The sequence below is a fragment of the Macrobrachium nipponense genome, chromosome 20 (genome assembly GCF_015104395.2).
Source record: "Macrobrachium nipponense isolate FS-2020 chromosome 20, ASM1510439v2, whole genome shotgun sequence".
Classification (NCBI taxonomy): Eukaryota; Metazoa; Arthropoda; class Malacostraca; order Decapoda; family Palaemonidae; genus Macrobrachium; species Macrobrachium nipponense.
The window spans coordinates 33,133,534-33,152,705 of NC_061089.1; the positions used below are offsets into that span (position 1 = coordinate 33,133,534).

Sequence of the window (19,172 nt, forward strand, 5' to 3'; positions counted from 1 at the left end):
GTTGCTCTCTCTCTCTCTCTCTCTCTCTCTCTCTCTCCTCTCTCTCTCTCTCTCTATATATATATATATATATATATATATATTATATATATTATATACACACACACACATATATATATATTATATATATATATATATTATATATTATATATATACATCTATACATACATACACATACGTCATTTTATAAATGCACAAATTTCAGTTTTTTAAAGTTTTAAGAGTCAGCTCTTTAGAACACAGAGATATAAGTAGGTAGGTATGCTAATTATAAATGCTGAAAGACAACTTCACAGACGAAAAAAAAAACAAAAAAACAGATGCGTTTACCGAATATATTATGTATAATTATAATAAGTGTGGGTACGTTGACAAATCACAACACACACACATATGCCACCACAGAACTTAAATGTGCTTTGTGGTAATTTTATAAATATTTTCCATTAAACGTTGGAAACTTTAAGGGAGGTTTTATCCGATAATGATGATGATGATGATGATGATGATGATGATGATGATGATGATAATTTTAATTTTACCTTTTTGAAGTCCCGCAGTGTCATGTTGGTTGATCCTATCCCTAGTGAAGGGAGGTTTTAAAATGTAAAATGTTCCTTTTTTTGTTGTCCCTCAAAATGCAATAACAGACGGGAAGTTTTCTTTTTATTTTCCCGTCACTATAACAATTCCACAGAAACCCTTCTTCCGCAAGGTTACTGCTTGGGTAAGCTTTTAAGCATTTCTATCACATGTCTGCGTGTAACCTTCTTTCTTCTGTGAGAAACAGCAAAGAATAATTTAGAAAGGTAATATTCAAATTTCCATAAAGCACAGCACTTCAAAATACAAATTTATCAACCTTAAAAAGTTGCGTTTCAGGCAACAATTAATTAAAAGACTATCAATATAACACTTAAAACCATTGCCTTTTCGAGGAGAAAAAAAAAAAAAAAAAAAACGAGTGAAAAAAAAAGACACAAACACACACACTAAAGTTACCGAAGGCAACTGGCTTTACCAGTTGGAAGAACTAGACCAGAGGCAACTACCATGGCGACATAATGGCAGGCGTCGAGGTTTTTTTTTATCATATTTTTTATTCCTATTTTCGAAGCTTCACTACTAGAGCTGGAAATAGCAGCATTCTGCGGTCCGAGGGAGATGATCACGCTGATGATTCTAAATGACAAGAATGGACGCACATCATCTCATCGTACGCATCATCATCATCATCATCACCAAGAGGGCTCAACAATCCTACGGGTTCACTCTTCACCCCTCACTCCAACCTCACCTCCCCACCTCCCTTACCTCCCCTCCACAAGCTAACCACAATAATATTCTTCACCCGCTTTCTCCCAACTGATGGTTGAGGATCAGTGTTGTTGCTGCTGGTTAGAACCTTAACTCGCTCATGTGTCGTATCGTCAGGCGAAAATATCTAGTAAGACGCCGTTCCCAAAGGGTCACTGCGATCTGTTGTATAACGCCACTTGCCTACTCAAACACACACACACACGTGGATTACAACTCGTGTTTTCTATTAACATTACAAGTTTTACAAAACAAGACAATTTCAAAACATTGCATAGATCACAAGCTGAATTTCATAACCCAAAACCCATTGGACATTCGTCACTGAAGCCCCATCTATAAAAAAAACACCTTCTAAAACGGACACCAGTGGAGGCTAGACACAGCACACACGCGCGCGCACACAATGAGACAAGACATCCCAAGGGAGGCGTCGTTGCTGCCTTACGATGTCATGTCTCGAAACGCTTCGCACGTCAACAAATCCAGCAAGAAGTCAATTGTTTTGACACAGCCGCGCTGACCTCCAAACCAGAGTCTGGCAGCGAGCGACCCGTCCGTCGCACCTGTCTCTCTCCGCTGTTTTCGGACAGGTGACACGAGCAACGGCAACGAGTACGCCGCAGAGAGCAACGAAGTTCCAGGAAGAAAAGCAAGACAAAATAACGACACCAAAAAAAGACGAGAAAGTCGCACCGCGTACGGCAGGAGTCGCTGTTGTTGCGTCCTCCAAACGACACTGATCGCAAAGGAGTCGCTGCAGCAGCAGCAGCAGCAGCAGCAGCAGGAGAGAAAGAGAGAGAGAAACACATTCTCAGCTGAGAGAGGAGGAGGAGGAGGAGGAGGAGGTGGAGGAAGCTCTAGCTAGGGGCTGCTAGGCCAGTCCTACACAAACCCTTCCCTCCACACCCCCTACCCTCCCCAGGACGAAGGACCCCGTCCCCGACGGTGCCTCATCCACCTATCGAGACCTCTCGAAAGGCCCCGTTTTCGCCCTCCCCGCAAAAGCCCTCTCCCCGTTAGTCCTGCTATGTTTCACAATGGCCCGTCCTCATCCTCATCTTCCACTTCTAGAAACTCCACTTCATTTACATTTGGGAGGAGGCCATTAGGTGGAAAATACGCCATATATCCATTCGGGTCATCACTCGTCAGCTCCCTCCTCCTGGGGGGGGGGGGGGGGGGAGAGGAGGGGAAGGAGGGAACCACTCCAAGTCCTTTGAAAGAAAGGAGGAGTGGGAGGGCGTATGGAAGGGAGGAGATGATACGAGGGGGAGGATGATCACCAAGAGGGGCAGGGGGGACTGAAAACCCCCACCCCCCAACAAGGGGACGGGTTCCACCACATGCTATACCACATTTCCTCATCGGCCTTAACCTCACGGCACCCATTCTCTCTCTCTCTCTCTCTCTCTCTCTCTCTCTCTCTAATAAGCATACACATGCACGCATGTATCAGACACCCACACCACTACATAAAAGAACGATAGCCCACATCTGGGACTACACGCTTCATTACATAGCAGGTGAGAGAGAGAGAGAGAGAGAGAGAGAGAGACTTAATGATACACGTTGCATAGCTAACTATTTTCTTGATTTGATCAACAAAAGAAAAACGTTCTTACAAAAAGATAAAAATGGCCAAAAACTGCAAGAGAAAAAGAGCATGCAAAACAGTCGGCAAGTCTCCACAAAACATACCATAGACACAAACCAGAGACTAATATATATATATATATATATATATATATATATATACTATATATATATATATATATATATATATATATATATATATATAGTAATGATGATCAAAGCGTAAAGAAATGGTCCTGATGAGCATGCTCGACATTTCCAGCCAGATTGAAAAAGCGAAGACAAAATATCTAATGAAAAAGGAGGATATAATAAATAGAAAAAGTTGCCGAATGCATCAATAAGAGAAAGAAACGTTGGAGGAAAATATCAGACCTGTTTCAAAAGAAACTGACGCACTGAAGACGCAAAACGGAAGACCACATTAAAGCCCTTTAAGAGAAAAGTACAGGACATCTTTTAAGCTATAGTAGTTTGACCAGGTCATATATACAGGTAAGTAAGATTAAGTGTAAAAACAACACGCACACATATATAGATAAAGGCACGCACGCACGCAGACACATACTATCTCTCATTTTTAATCAACACCAAGGAACATTGAGGAACTCGTGTAGTTAGTTAGATGAAATTATATGTTCTGCATGTTCAGTTCTCTAGGGCTATTGGTAATTCATATAAATTTACTAGAGTAGGAATAGGTTAAGAAAATAAAGTGTTGGCCCCAAGAGATTAGATTCTAGGTCTTTCGTAAGTTCCTAGTGCAGTAATGGAATCTCTTGGCAAAATTTAACAGCACGGTAGAGTAGATAAATCGAGTTAAAATTTTCACTGTATATGTAATATATATATATATATATATATATATATATATATATATATATATATATATATATATATGTATATATATATATATATATATATATATATATATATATATATATATATATATATATGTGAAAATTTTAACTCGATTTATCTACTCTACCGTGCTGTTAAATTTTGCCAAGAGATTCCATTACTGCACTAGGAACTTACGAAAGACCTAGAATCTAATCTCTTGGGGCCAACACTTTATTTTCTTAACCTATTCCTACTCTAGTAAATTTATATGAATTACCAATAGCCCTAGAGAACTGAACATGCAGAACATATAATTTCATCTAACTAACTACACGTGTTTCCTTGGTGTTAATTAAAAATGAGAGCTAAACTTCCTGACTTATGTATTAAATACTGCTTGTAAAATGCATAAGCTACTTGAAAGTAATTATTATTCGACAATATCACGGCGGAAACAAAAGAAGTAAACCTAATCAGAAAATAAAAGGCAAGAATTCGTTTGTTTCCAAACGATATCGTGTCTTACTCGTCAGCTGATAGAACACAGCCTTTAAGCTCTTTCATGCGAGACGCGAGGGAGGGAGGGAGGGAGGGAGGCAACAAACCTACCAGGCATCAAAACCAGGCACTGCAAAAAATTTGTGGGTGACAGCAAGCCCCTCTATCTCACACACACACACACACCCAAACAAAAAAGATACGTCTAAAACGTCAACCTGGGCTATGTAAATATCTGCTTTCTATACGCAAGTTCTGATACTTCCTTATGAAAAGAATTCTACAGCGGTTTCCACGTTTCCAGTATTGTTTATAATATTTCTATCGAGTGAACTCTATAATGTAAAATCTGATAAAAATGTTCATTAATTCCCTTTTCTAGGAAATATGCCCCAACGTTTTATTAACCATTAATAATTTTTCGACTGTACGGTATGATGCTTCTTTGAATAATTAAGGAGTCACGGTTATAAATCAATCCACTATGACTCATTTCCTTTAGCAATATAATCCAGCAAAGATTAAACAGAGCTTTAAAACGCGTCGTAGCCCTAACCTTACTAATAACTTGCGAAGATTGAGCTAAGTATCTTCACATCCCTTGGTTTAAAGTTGAACAATATGAAAAATAAACGGGGTATATTACAAAATAGAAAATGGGTTGGGCAATTTCCAAATAGCCTTCTTCAAGCGGATTGGTTATCTAAACACAATCCATTTAATGGAACCTTTTTTGTCTTTGCTCCTTACTGATCAAGGAGAAAGTAATTACCTGATTACCTCTCTCAGTAACCCTATCGACTCTCTCTCTCTCTCTCTCTCCAATTCTTCTTCTTCTTCTTCTCTGTCCGTCTGTGTCGGTATCACTATAATTTTTATATAGTTTCTCTCTCACTCTCTCTTCTAGTTTCTTCTTATTCTTCTGTTTCCCTTCACTGCTAATCTGTCGGCCTGTCTCACATTATTAATATAATTTCAATAGTCTCTCTCTCTCTCTCTCTCTCTCTCTCTCTCTCTCTCTCTCTCTCTCTCTCTCTCTCTCTCTCTCTCTAAGTATCAGTGTTTCTCTGTAATACAACCACCACAACTACCCTACATCACTGTCTATTCCTTGTCCTACATCTGTAACTTAGCCTTAACCGGATACTTTCACCAAACCCTAAACCATACCTGACCCTGTCCGTGCCGAGTCCTTTTCAACACTACGTCAAAAGAACACCCTCGACCGTGGTTTATAAAACAATATCAAACCGAGGTTTCAAATGTGCTTGAAAATTTATCGTTTTCTAAGGGAATAATTTGTCAGATTTGACATAGCACAAATCAGATGAGAGAGAGAGAGAGAGAGAGAGAGAGAGAGAGAGAGAGAGAGAGAGAGAGAGAGAGAGAGAGAGAGAGAGAGATTCAAATAATATTTTTCTTCTGTAATACTACTGATATAATCTGATAGTAAACTATTTACAGTCCGAATGGGTACATGATGCAAGGAGTACCCTGATCACTTGAAAACAGTCCGGGACCACTATTTACAACAATCAACAATATAATATCAACCTTTGCGAGTCTTCAGATGGGGGAAAGGACTTCATCAAAAGATGGTGGACATGGACCTACTCGTAGGATAAGGGACACGGACTAAATCATTTTTGGGGGACAAAAACCTAGTCATAAGATGGGGGAACAGGGATAGAGTCCCACGATGCATGGTATGGACCAAGTCTTGAGTCCGGGGAACATGAACCAAATCACAGGATGAAACAGGGACCAAGTCACACATAATAGGAAACATGAACCATGCCACACGTTACGATAAGAGGATGGAGTCTTTCGCCTATATAACAATAAATTATCATTCCAGAGGTTTGGAAGTGATTAAACGATGCTTGTTCCTCAGAACCAGGAAGTGACGGTTAATGAGCGGCGGCGAGAGCCCTCAAGGTCGAAATGCAAACTCTCTCCTTCTCTCCTCAAATATTAAGCAGGGACGAATCCTTTATTAGGAACAGAGAACGCCCCGCCGCGTTATCTAACCACGACACATCACAAAGGGATGCCTTCGAATAAAGTCCTGTAAATATACACATTCACTCACCCACACACATAGTATATACACACACACAAACACTCACAAGGATATACGCACCAGCAAGACGCAGGAACCTTTACTACGAGAAACTGCTATAAAGCGCAAGCGCGTCGATATATTATTCAGAATAATAAAGAGTGCTAAGCAAAATGCTCCGAGCCTGGCAGCAGAGCCGAAAGGCTCGCTCTCTTCAGCTGGGCGTTCGACTCTATCGGTCTACTACAGGCACAACCAAATATGGCACAAGGAACCCCAACCAATTTTTCAAAAGTCTCCCCGAAGCGGGACAGGATTCGTCGGAATCCACCATAGGCACAACTCTGTGTGTGTGTGTTTTGTAATATATATATATATCTATATACTATATATATATATATGATAATATATATATATATATATATATATATATATACAGAGAGAGAGAGAGAGCGAGAGAGAGAGTGAGAAAAAAAAAAAATGTAATATGTATGTGGTGATTGTTATACTATATATTATATATATATAATATTATATATATATATATATATATATATAATAGAGAGAGAGAGAGAGATGGAGAGAGGTGAGAGTAGAGAGAGACGAGAGAGAGAGAGAGAGAGAGAGAGACTTTGTGAGGCAAGGCAGATGTTAACACGAGTCCAATGCAGTTTTAGCAATTTAGTTATATTCACTGAATCCAATTTTGCATCGCTATGGGTCCTCCTATTTGTGCATCAAAACTGATCTTGCATCAGTAAAGCGCAACACACACACACAAACACACACACACACAGGTGACGTGAAATACCCGATCACTTAAAAATCTGTTTAAATATTATAATCATTAAAATATCTAAAAGTGCTAATAACTCAATATAAAGTTTCTTAAGTTTGTTGGAACCTTTTTCCTTGAACAGAATGATAAAAATTAGTAAGATGACTCCCATTGTCCTTGGAGCTTTAGATTGTTCCTGAAGGGGCATTATGTCTTTTCATATAAAATTCCTAGGAAGGGAGGCTCAAAATCCTAGTATCCCTACTTATCAAGCTTCAACAAGAAGTTTTTCTCATAGGTTTCAGAAAGGAAACTTCAAAGTAAAATCAACAAACAAATGGGCACATACATCAAAATCAGAAGTCAAGAAAACCAAGGCACTGCAAAAACAAGTGCCACAGTTCATCAAAGGAAAGACTGCGACATATGTGATGTGGTCAAAGGTAATGAGACAACACGACCCACTCACAGAATGAATAACAATGATTAGCAAGAAACCACCAGCACGCACTTGTACTCGGAGGCGAAATTATAATGGAAGAAGATACAAGTAACGTTCACAGTTGGAATACACAGGGTACATTTCACCCCTGTTCAAAATCATACCTGTAGATAAATACTATTCCGGGTATGATTCTCAAAAGGATACAGATCCCTCTAAGTACTGAGCTGAATCTTAAGACTACTTCAAAACACTACAAATGAGACGTATCAGACAAAAGGTAGACATTTAGAGAAAAACAAAATAGACTCCCCATACAGAACAGACATACTAATGAATAAGTGCGGCACGTCATATGCTCAATCAATACTGATTGGGAACTATCCAAGAGAACAAAGCGACGTGTGGTCAAGGCCCCGAGTTCAGCAATACGATAAAACAATTGTACCAACAGGACTGAAAGCTTTTTAGGATGACAATTAAAATAATCTTATGGCATGAAAATTCTTTTCTTATACATTAAATGAGCCTTGCATATATGTCAAGGAAATCAACAAGTAACCTGGATTAATTTCACAATAGCGTCGACTACAACAATATGTTGTTATAAACTATTCTGGAGAGAGAGAGAGAGAGAGAGAGAGAGAGAGAGAGAGAGAGAGAGAGAGAGAGAGAGAGAGAGAGAGAGAGAGAGAGAAAATGCTTCATCTTCGTGAGGCGAGGATTACCTAGATTCGATTATCCTTTTTTGCCCCTTCTTCACCTTCCCCAGCGAATTACGACAATCGTATACTAACCAGGTACATAAATTACTGCATACGTCAACAGAGGCATACATTATTTTATGGAAACGCCCCCACGTCGTTCTTATCTTTTCCCGGGGATTACAGAGAGAGAGAGAGAGAGAGAGAGAGAGAGAGAGAGAGAGAGAGAGAGAGAGAGAATATCTTGCCTGTACCTATTAAAGGTAAACTTCACTTGCATGAGCCCTTATGAGGAAGAAGAGATATGCACCTCGAGGAGAAGAGGCACCTCGATTTCAGATCAAGATTAATAAGGTCCTTCAGAGTCAAAAAAGTGAAGAGCGGCAGCTCAACCGAGAACTCTCCACTGACTGCCCCGGCAGCATCACGTGAGATAATGGGAGACCCCAACCAAGAGAGGGATCTTAATGATCCAAAAATATCTAGGAATATCTACGGTGGATAACTATACTGTGATCGGAAGTATTAAGTAAAAATCAACAGTGATGTATGAGTAAGACACTATTTATCAATATAAAAACAATTATTAAAATGTGAGCTTTCGACCGTTAGCACGGCGGTTGCCTTTAGAGGACAGCCGTGGAAGCGGCTGACAGCTCCCATTTTAATCATTTCGTATTTTGAGAAGTAAAGCCTTACTCATATACATAAAGTTGGATTTTTACTTATTATACCTGGGAATGATTAGGCAGTTGCATGAGCACCTGGATTTTAAAAATTAACTACTTCCAGGAGTGTTTTTTTCCTAAAACACATATTTCCACCAATGTTTTGTTTTAAAAGATCAAAAGAATTACATGATGAAATATGTAAAAATATAACGAGTTGTTTTCACTTCTACCCAATCCAATTTTCTTCATAAATATATATATATATATATATATATATATATATATATATATATATATATATATATTATATATATAATATGCATTTCTCTATGTTACTTACGCAATTACTCAATAAAAGATTCATACATGATGCATTAGTACCTCGTCCATCATACACCATACAGCTATAAAAGTGAAAATTTATTTAATTCCTTACAAGCGATAGCTATTAGCAATGAATCCAACGCCGTGAAGGATGTCTTCAGTCAAAATAATTCTGGACCATTTCAAGCCATTTTCCAGCCTGGACAACGCTGGAGACGCTGCTAATTTACACACTATGAAAATTGACCACTTTCGCCAGCGTTTCCATAGTCAAATCCCACGGGGAAGGACGCAACCCTGAACATGTCAATGCATTTTAGTATTTCCCGAGACATTCATCCTTGCGTCTTACTCAGCAGCTGTCTTGTGCCACGTCGATGATAAACCTCATCCCTCGGACAAAATCAATACGGCAAAGAGCCACGATATTTATTAATCGAGTAGTAAGTGCAGCAAATCAAGAGAAACAGCGCCTAGCAAGAAAAATAACAGCTGACTCTTGAAGATGAGAAATAAGGGGGGAGGGGGCGCGGGATATTTCGGCGCCTAGATCATAAACCGTTCCATCTGCCATCTCCTTGGAGAATAACCATCTTACTGTAATTCTATTCGGCCATAATGGTCCTCTTTCTACACACCCACAGGGTGCCAAGAAACTACACATTTTTCAGTTCTTAGACGTTTCACATGATCACACGGAACACCAGATTTTTCTTTCCGTATGCCCTTGGGAGGCATCTCTTACAGTTTGCCCTAAGCGAAGCACTTTGGATGGTACTAGTTAAGGATTTTTTAACTTCACTATCTCAAGCTGTACCGCCTGGCTCTATGTGTTACGTTCCAATTAAGTCTCCACTTTGGGGGGTGCCGATCGTAAAAAATATTTGCCAAAAATACACTAATCAAGACAGGCTAATGAAATTTTCAAGCATTATTAGCACTATAATAATGCATATTCTCTGAGAGTTTTATCATCCTACAGGGAAAATTAATGATTTTATGAAAAAAAATGTAAAAAAACGGAAATTTCCGGGCCCCTCGTACTGAAGGTTATTTGGTGATTGGTTAGAAACTACAGTCTTGAATAGAAATTCGGTCTGACAGAATGTTGGTATATCCACCTGGAACATGCACAAAAAAAATTATCAAAATAGAACAGTAAATAAGCACGTTATAACAAAAAAAAGAGCAACAACTTCGTAAGTTCAGAGAAAGCCCCGCCGAAAAATCAGACTATAGCTACGAAGAAATATTCAGGAAAAATTCAAATCTCGATTTAGGGACAAAACCTTTTGAGAGTTTGTAGTTATTATGTCACTTGATAGCCTAAAACATCTAAAAATATATTATTTAGGACAATCAAGAAACCAAAAAAAAACCCCCCCCCATTTTTTTTTTTTTTTTTTTTTTTGGGGTTGGGGGGGGGGGGGGGGGGGGGGGGGGGGGGGGGGGGGGGGGGGGGGGGGTTCTTTGTTTGTCCTAAATAATATATTTTACATGTTTTAGGCTATCAAGTGACATAATAACTACAAACTCTCAAAAGGTTTTGTCCCTAAATCGAGATTTGAATTTTTCCTGAATATTTCTTCGTAGACTATAGTCCTGATTTTTTGGCGGGGCTTTCGCTGAACTTACGAAGTTGTTGCTCTTTTTTTTGTTATAACGTGCTTATTTACTGTTCTATTTTGATAATTTTTTTTGTGCATGTTCCAGGTGGATATACCAACATTCTGTCAGACCGAATTTCTATTCAAGACTGTAGTTTCTCACCAATCACCAAATAACCTTCAGTACGAGGGGCCCGGAAATTTCCGTTTTTTCACATTTTTTTTCATAAAATCATTAATTTTCCCTGTAGGATGATAAAACTCACAGAGAATATGCATTATTATAGTGCTAATAATGCCTGAAAATTTCATTAGCCTGTCTTGATTAGTGTATTTTTGGCAAATATTTTTTACGATTTTTTACAATCGGGACCCCCCAAAGTGGAGACTACCCTTAAGAACAAATCTTTGACAGCACCAGAAGAGTATGCAGTGTGGGTCAGTGATTTCGACAAACTATACTCTGTTTTTTTCCATCTGTCCATCCGCCTGTGGTGGTCGCACATGGTAACACTGCGTCCCGGGCTTTAAATAGTTACGCTATGTGTAAGTTTTAGGTAAATAAAAGGATATCTGGGTGTACATTTGCAACTGAAAAGTGTTTTAATAATTTACTGTATGCAAATTACATCGTTAATATTCGAAATAGGATATTATTTATGCCCGGGACGTAGTGTTACCATGCGCAAACACCACAGGCGGATGGACAGATGAAAATAAACAGAGTATAGTTTTTGGTAATAAAAATAATTTCACTTCTTAGATTTGCTGGAGCTGCGCTGTAACAGGTGTGATAGTGGGTATTCTATTATTACATTTAACACAATTCAGGAAGAAAAACCGGGAAAATAAGCAAGTTGTCTCGTGAGCAAAATATGACCGAAAGCTATCCATCTAAGAGGCTTTCGAGCATGAAGACCGCCACTCACATCCCCTATCTATATTTCCAAGCCGTTTCTCCAAGTGGTATTGATAACTGAGAAAGCAATGCTTCAGATATGAAAAATGGGTTATATCCAGCTGACATCTGAAGCAAAAATAGCTGCAAGGATCTCCTCTCTCTCACGACACTTCAGCAGAAACATAAAACTAGATTTGGACTCTTAACCCCAAAACGTAAAAGGAAAAGATAAAACACAACAATAAATATTCTTCATTATAACTGGTTATAACCCATTCAGCAACCAGCTACGTTATCAAAAAGAAGTTACTGTTGAACAAAAGCCCGTTCAGTAAACAAACAAGAGACAGAAGGACGACCGCCCACCATGACGTAGAAGAAAAGCAGAAAGCGCGAGACTGTTTACGGATTTGGGAACTTTAAAAGTGGTCATCCTTAATGCTCTTAGAAGACCTCAGAAGAGCCTACGCTTAAGCAAAGACGCGGTAAGGTTACTGCTTTTAAAAGGCCATGATTAAAATGCCTCCTTGAGCTGCTGAGGAGTTTGAGGAAAACAAAGAATTTATGTACGGAAATTACTAAAAATCAGATTCGTGAAAATTACAGGGAACACATAAGTGGGAAGAACGTTAATTCATACTGAAAAATTTTACTAAGGAAGTTCTTAGTAATTCAAATATACAAAAAAATAAAGGCCCAAAGATTTGTACCCACATATCAAAACGTGAAGCGGAAACATTCATAAGAAAGGACTTATGTAAAAAAAAAAAAAAAAAAAAAAAAAAAAAAATTTGTTTTTGTTTTTTTTTTTTTTTTTGTTTTTTTTTGTTTAATGAAACCAGACACATCCTTCCACCTTTCCAAGAAAGGATTCCAAGAACGGAAGAGAGAAAGGAGAAAGAAAAAAATAGGGGGGGGGGGGTGTAAGACATTCCAAATCAAGAGAGAGAGAGAGAGAGAGAGAGAGAGAGAGAGAGAGCGCCTTAACTTCATGTCACAATTTATTTCACATATTAATCATAAGCAAACTGGAAAGAAAGTATATTTCATTCCTTGCGACAGCCTGACCATCCAGCTAACATTCCTAGTAATAATAGAGGTATATAAAAATTTTTTTTTTTTACTATTTAAAACATTTCTAATGTCGCGCATAATTAACTTTTCTGTAATAAAGTTTTATGATTGCAAAAACTGGTTGTGCTATTTCTTGCTTAAACTTTACCAAAGTTAAATGTATTCCATTCCCCCATATTCATACAAACATACATACATTATATGAATAACTTGATCACGAGTATATGTATATATATGCATATGTATATGATATATATATATATATATATATATATATATATAAATATATAGATATATATATAATATAATATATACTGTATGCACGCCATATAAAGGTAAGAGTGATATTATACATTAAAGTACATCGCAACTCGTTAGGGTATGAGAGAGAGAGAGAGAGAGAGAGAGAGAGAGAGAGAGGAGAGAGAGAGAGAGAGAGAATTCCAAACACTGTCATTAGAAGATTTGCAACACCAAGGTGTCTTGAAAACTCCACACGAATCGTATAACACCCCATTCATGTCAGAGACCCTCGCTTCCTGAATAGAGGACCAGAAAGAACACTGCAACGTTCTCTTGACTCTTTCACTGCTAAAGACGCAGTCACGTTTCCGAAGACCCTGTCGTCCTAAAGACATGACCAAATTACTAATGGCTGAAACGCGTTGCGAGGAAAAGCAGACTCAAGAGATAAATGTATAGGTATGCATGAGTGCATTCATTTCTTATCTTCTTTTTAACCTTCATTCTGTTCCAAGTTATCGTTTAAAAAATGTGAGTATTTTATTTCGAGTTAAGATTTCTCAAGCAAATGGATTTTCTCCGAGGATGCTTTCCATACAAGTCTCTACGTTTCAAAAATCAATATTAAATACAAAAAAATGTGCTGTCCGTTAAGCTTGTACTGATTAAGCTTGAATAGATGAATATCGTTTGCATCGTAACAAATTGAACTTGTTGCACAATGATTATAAAATTGTTACTGTACTCAAATTTTGAAGACCTGCAAATTACAATGCTTAATAATATCCACAGGAATCTAACTGATTTAGTCTTCCCCTTGAACGACGCCAGTAAAAATGAACACTTAATCAAACAATCCCCTGAAAATTAGTAAAAGAACCAATTAACTCATTCATAAATTCATCTGTGAGGGTATTCATCGACACTAAAGACGGGACAACACTTAAGTGTGCTCCAGCATAAACAAAATTACCGTACTATCCTTAAAAAAAAAAAAAAAAAAAAAAGAAAAAAAAAAAAAAATTTAATCAATTTTAAAAAAATGAATCAATTTGCCACCTCGCAATAGAATGCCTTGATTTTCATTAATTTCGAAAAGAACACAGATGCCATGCAACTTTTTCTCGGAAAAGGTTGCGACCATCCAAAGGGTTAAGCTATAAGAAAAGATGACTTTACAAACAATTGTATGTCCTTCCTACCAATATTTCTCAATAACGGGTTCATGTATTATACGTGGAGAGAAGAATTTTTTTTTAAAGCCAGAGAACTATGGAGCAAAGAACCCAGAAAATGACGTACAAAAGGAACCGTCGCATGAGTGCACCACAGCCTAAATAATCGAGCCGTGGCTACAGCGTTCCACGCTAGCAGTGCAAGCTTCCCTTCATGGTGGAATTGTTCCTCTTCCTCTGAACTGAATACATCTTCACTTCCAGAGACTGTTCACCAGTATTAGTAAACCTCATCCTGTGAGGGACTTCAATACCAATTCGCCGATGATTTGATATGAAGAACTGTTACAATTTCATGTAATCCACCGTAAAGTGAACAGGCATTACAAGAAAAATTCAAACATGGAACTGTAATGAACACAATGTGCCTAAAGTACCATAGTGTTTTAAGCATAATTCATACGACTTCGAGATACTTCCACAACACAGGGAAGAGGAGGCTTCAAAAACAGCCCAGGAAAAGCTCTTTCGTTTGGGATGACTTACAAAGCATCACTCGAGCGTATTGCGCAAAAACGTGAGGCGCAAACACGAAAACATAAAAATAAAAATTACTTGGTATTCTTTAGTTCTTGCATAAAGGTCTGTTCATTGCAAATGTGATTCGAGCCTAAACAGGAAGACTAAAACACTTCATCGGTCAAACTATAAACTTATATATAAAACAGAAGTCTCGTAGCTCAAACCCGAAATCACAGTATACATGTCAATGGTGCATTCAGTCTAGTTTCGAGTTCTCAAGAAAATGAGAGAGAGAGAGAGAGAGAGAGAGAGAGAGAGAGAGAGAGAGAGAGAGAGAGAGAGAGAGAGAGAGAGAGAGATTTGATGAATGAGCAGAATGATGAACAGTTCATTGGTGGACAAGAAAAGCAACTTAGAACCGAGTGCTCAGCAGATATTGAAAAATATTATGAAATTTTGTCAGAGAAAAAATGACCACGGATCAGAAATCATTAAGGCTGTAGTTCATCAAAGAAGTAAAGCCTTTTTTGTGACAACATGAATGAGAGGCAGCCTCCAATCGCTGCAAGTGGATCACCCTAATGTTACCACTGAAGCGAATCGAAAACAATAATAAAGGCGGCTTGAAACTTCTCTTTCACGAAAAAAGTGTCTTTTAGCCATGAAAACATTCAGACAAATTCGCACCAAACTGATTTGCACGGTCGGTTTATTGTTCTTTGTTAGAAAAGTTTATTATATTTATTTCCTTATTATTGCTGTTGCTGCTCAAGAAAACAAAAATAGTGTACTCATGTCATTCCCCCATCACGTGTGTTTGGATCTGAGAATATACCCCCACGGTATCTGATGGGCATGAAGCTTCAACGTCACATTCATCACGTCCATAATCATTTCATGTTCGGCTGAGGGCATTCCACGGATGTCATCGCTGTCCTAAATTATACGATCTCACACACACACCAAATCGAAGCAGCTTCATAACTTATAATGAAACATTTCTGCTACGCCAAAGCAAAATAGAACACAACACCTGGCTATTTCAGTATATAAAAGAATTAGACAAAAAAATAAAGGCAAAGGCCAATGACCCCGTCTCATTTCGCGGACGGGTGAATCTAAAAGAATGACTGTGCACAGAGCAACAGACTACACGATCGTTCCACATCCGAGATTTCCGTCTCATCTCCTTTCCTACTGTAGTGCAGCTCCATTTTACGTATTTCGTGGCCCAGAGTTTTTATCTTTTTTCTTTCTTTCTTTTATATATATTTTTTTGTGCCGCCAGGTTGGATGACGTCAGTATCAATCAATCAGACAGTATTCTTCTCCTTAGTGATGACAGTCATTGTGAGTGTCCCTTTACATTTTACTTTTATTAAAAAGAAAATTATATCATCATCGTTTTCTCACGAAGCTCTCATAGAGGGTTATTCAGGGACAGTTAATAAGAATATAAAATGGGTGACCACTTCAAAATGTCCTACAAAATTCGAAGAGAAATGTACCACATCAGAGTCAAGTTCTGAGTAAATCTAATATCACCGGAATACTTTGATGAATTGGTGTCTTAGCAACATTTTGTTCTAAATGAACTTACGATATTTTAATCAAATTTAACTAATAGGTAGTATTCCAAAAACCGAGATACTTTCATACAGTAACATATATATATATATATATATATATAATTATATATTATATATATATATATATAATATATATAATATATATATTATAATATATATATATATATATATATATATATATATATAATATGTTGCGACATTACACTAGAATCCATAATATATAGAATATTAGTTTTCGAACACCCAAACTCCCGAGTTTGAAAATTAAAATTATCTCAGTAATTTCAATTCCAAGAACTCTTCGGATTTCGAGATAAGAGGAGGTTAAGCAAAAAGCAAAGGCAGTAGCTGAACACTTAAAAGAATAAGCGACAGAAAAAAATCATTATACAGGTTTAACAACTTGCTGATAAATAGTGACTAACGGCTAGGAAAAGTAATTTTCTTTTTTTGACTGCGTGAAGAATAAAAATGAGTGATTTTTGCTGAGCGGAGGAAAAATCCGCAATTTTTATTTGATGAAGAGGAAAAATTAAGCAATTATTACCAGCAACGGAAATACAAATACTGAATAACTTTCAACTGGGAGAAGATAAAAAAAAAAAAAAAGCAAATTGTTACTGCAAAGAAAAATGGGCAATTTTTATACGAATAAAAAAGAAGAAAGAAAAATTTATTTTACAGAGTGAAGCAAGGTCACAAGTAAGGTTCCACGGCAACGCCAAATACAATACTGAAATGTAGTTGAAGCTGTACGTTACCTCTCCAATACCGTCATCAGGGATGGTACTTACCTGTAAGAAAAATACATTGTTATAAATATGTGTAAACTGGACCTAACACAACAAAATCCTAACATGTTATTTCAGAGCTTTACCGGTCATACGTGCAATGATGATTTGCACAAAAATACTTGGTTTTTCTTCTCAAATAATTACAACTAACGTCTGTAACCTTGTTTAAAATATGCAAATAAATATACATGTTCATAATTTTCATAAGGACAAGCAAATTTAATAAAGAAAATATATGCAACTTTAATATATCTTTACACTACAACAAATTCCATGTGAATACAAATGACAAAATCTCAAAATTAAAAAACCTATAACCACACCATTACTTGAAATGGAAAGCCAAATTGAAAACATGTATCCTTTTGAACAGAATGTGATATAAACTACTGAAAACACAACCTACCCAAAAGAATGCCTACAAGCTCTCTCTTGAAATATAACACGAGGAAAATGACGCAATAAAAAACCTCACCTTGTAGTAGTAATAATAATAATCATCATCATCATCATCATCATCATAATAATATTAAGGGAAATATAGCCAGTAACTACAGGTCTATCACCTGCCTACCAATAATGTGGAAGTTACTAACAGGTATCATCAGTGAAAGGCTATACAATTGCCTAGGGGAGACAAACACCATCCCCCACCAACAGAAAGGCTGCAGAAGGAAGTGTAGGGGCACAAAAGACCAGCTCCTGATAGACAAAATGGTAATGAAGAACAGTAGGAGAAGGAAAACCAACCTAAGCATGGCATGGATAGACTATAAGAAAGCCTTCGACATGATACCACACACATGGCTAATAGAATGCCTGAAAATATATGGGGCAGAGGAAAACACCATCAGCATCAGCAAAAATACAATGCGCAACTGGAATACAATACTTACAAGCTCTGGAATAAGACTAGCAGAAGTTAATATCAGGAGAGGGATCTTCCAGGGCGACTCACTGTCCCCACTACTCTTCGTAGTAGCCATGATTCCCATGACAAAAGTACTACAGAAGATGGATGCCGGGTACCAACTCAAGAAAAGAGGCAACAGAATCAACCACCTGATGTTCATGGACGACATCAAGCTGTATGGTAAGAGCATCAAGGAAATAGATACCCTAATCCACACTGTAAGGACTGTATCTGGGGACATCAGGATGGACTTTGGAATAGAAAAATGCGCCTTAGTCAACATACAAAAAGGCAAAGTAACGAGAACTGAAGGGATAAAGCTACCAGATGGGAGCAACATCAAACACATAGATGAGACAGGATACAAATACCTGGGAATAATGGAAGGAGGGGATATAAAACACCAAGAGATGAAGGACACGATCAGGAAAGAATATATGCAGAGACTCAAGGCGATACTCAAGTCAAAACTCAACGCCAGAAATATGATAAAAGCCATAAACACATGGGCAGTGCCAGTAATCAGATACAGCGCAGGAATAGTGGAATGGACGAAGGCAGAATTCCGCAGCATAGATCAGAAAACCAGGAAACATATGACAATACACAAAACACTACACCCAAGAGCAAATACGGACAGACTATACATAACACGAAAGGAAGGAGGGAGAGGACTACTAAGTATAGAGGACTACGTCAAAATCGAGAACAGAGCACTGGGGCAATATCTGAAAACCAGTGAAGACGAGTGGCTAAAGAGTGCATGGGAAGAAGGACTAATAAAAAAAGTAGGCGAAGACCCAGAAATATACAGAGACAGGAGAATGACAGACAGAACAGAGGACTGGCACAAAAAACCAATGCACGGACAATACATGAGACAGACTAAACAACTAGCCAGCGATGACACATGGCAATGGCTACTAAGGGGAGAGCTAAAGAAGGAAACTGAAGGAATGATAACAGCGGCACAAGATCAGGCCCTAAGAACCAGATATGTTCAAAGATCGATAGACGGAAATAACATCTCTCCCATATGTAGGAAGTGCAATACGAAAAATGAAACCATAAACCACATAGCAAGCGAATGCCCAGCACTTGCACAGAACCGGTACAAAA

The 19,172-nt window shown here is 37.8% G+C and overlaps 1 protein-coding gene across 15 annotated transcripts in view; it reads right to left on the reverse strand.

Moving 5' to 3' along the window:
- Positions 1-19,172, reverse strand: part of LOC135224563 (protein phosphatase 1 regulatory subunit 12B-like) — a 237,150-nt gene that overhangs the window by 21,272 nt on the left and 196,706 nt on the right. For 12 of the 15 annotated variants that reach the window (XM_064263736.1, XM_064263727.1, XM_064263772.1 and 9 more), the window contains one exon: positions 17,108-17,140. The exons of 2 other annotated variants lie outside the window; for them this stretch is intronic. In XM_064263736.1, the coding sequence (XP_064119806.1) occupies positions 17,108-17,140 (33 nt within the window). Of the gene's footprint in view, positions 1-17,107; positions 17,141-19,172 lie in introns of those variants that run through there. One more of the 15 variants, XM_064263763.1, reaches the window with a different exon arrangement.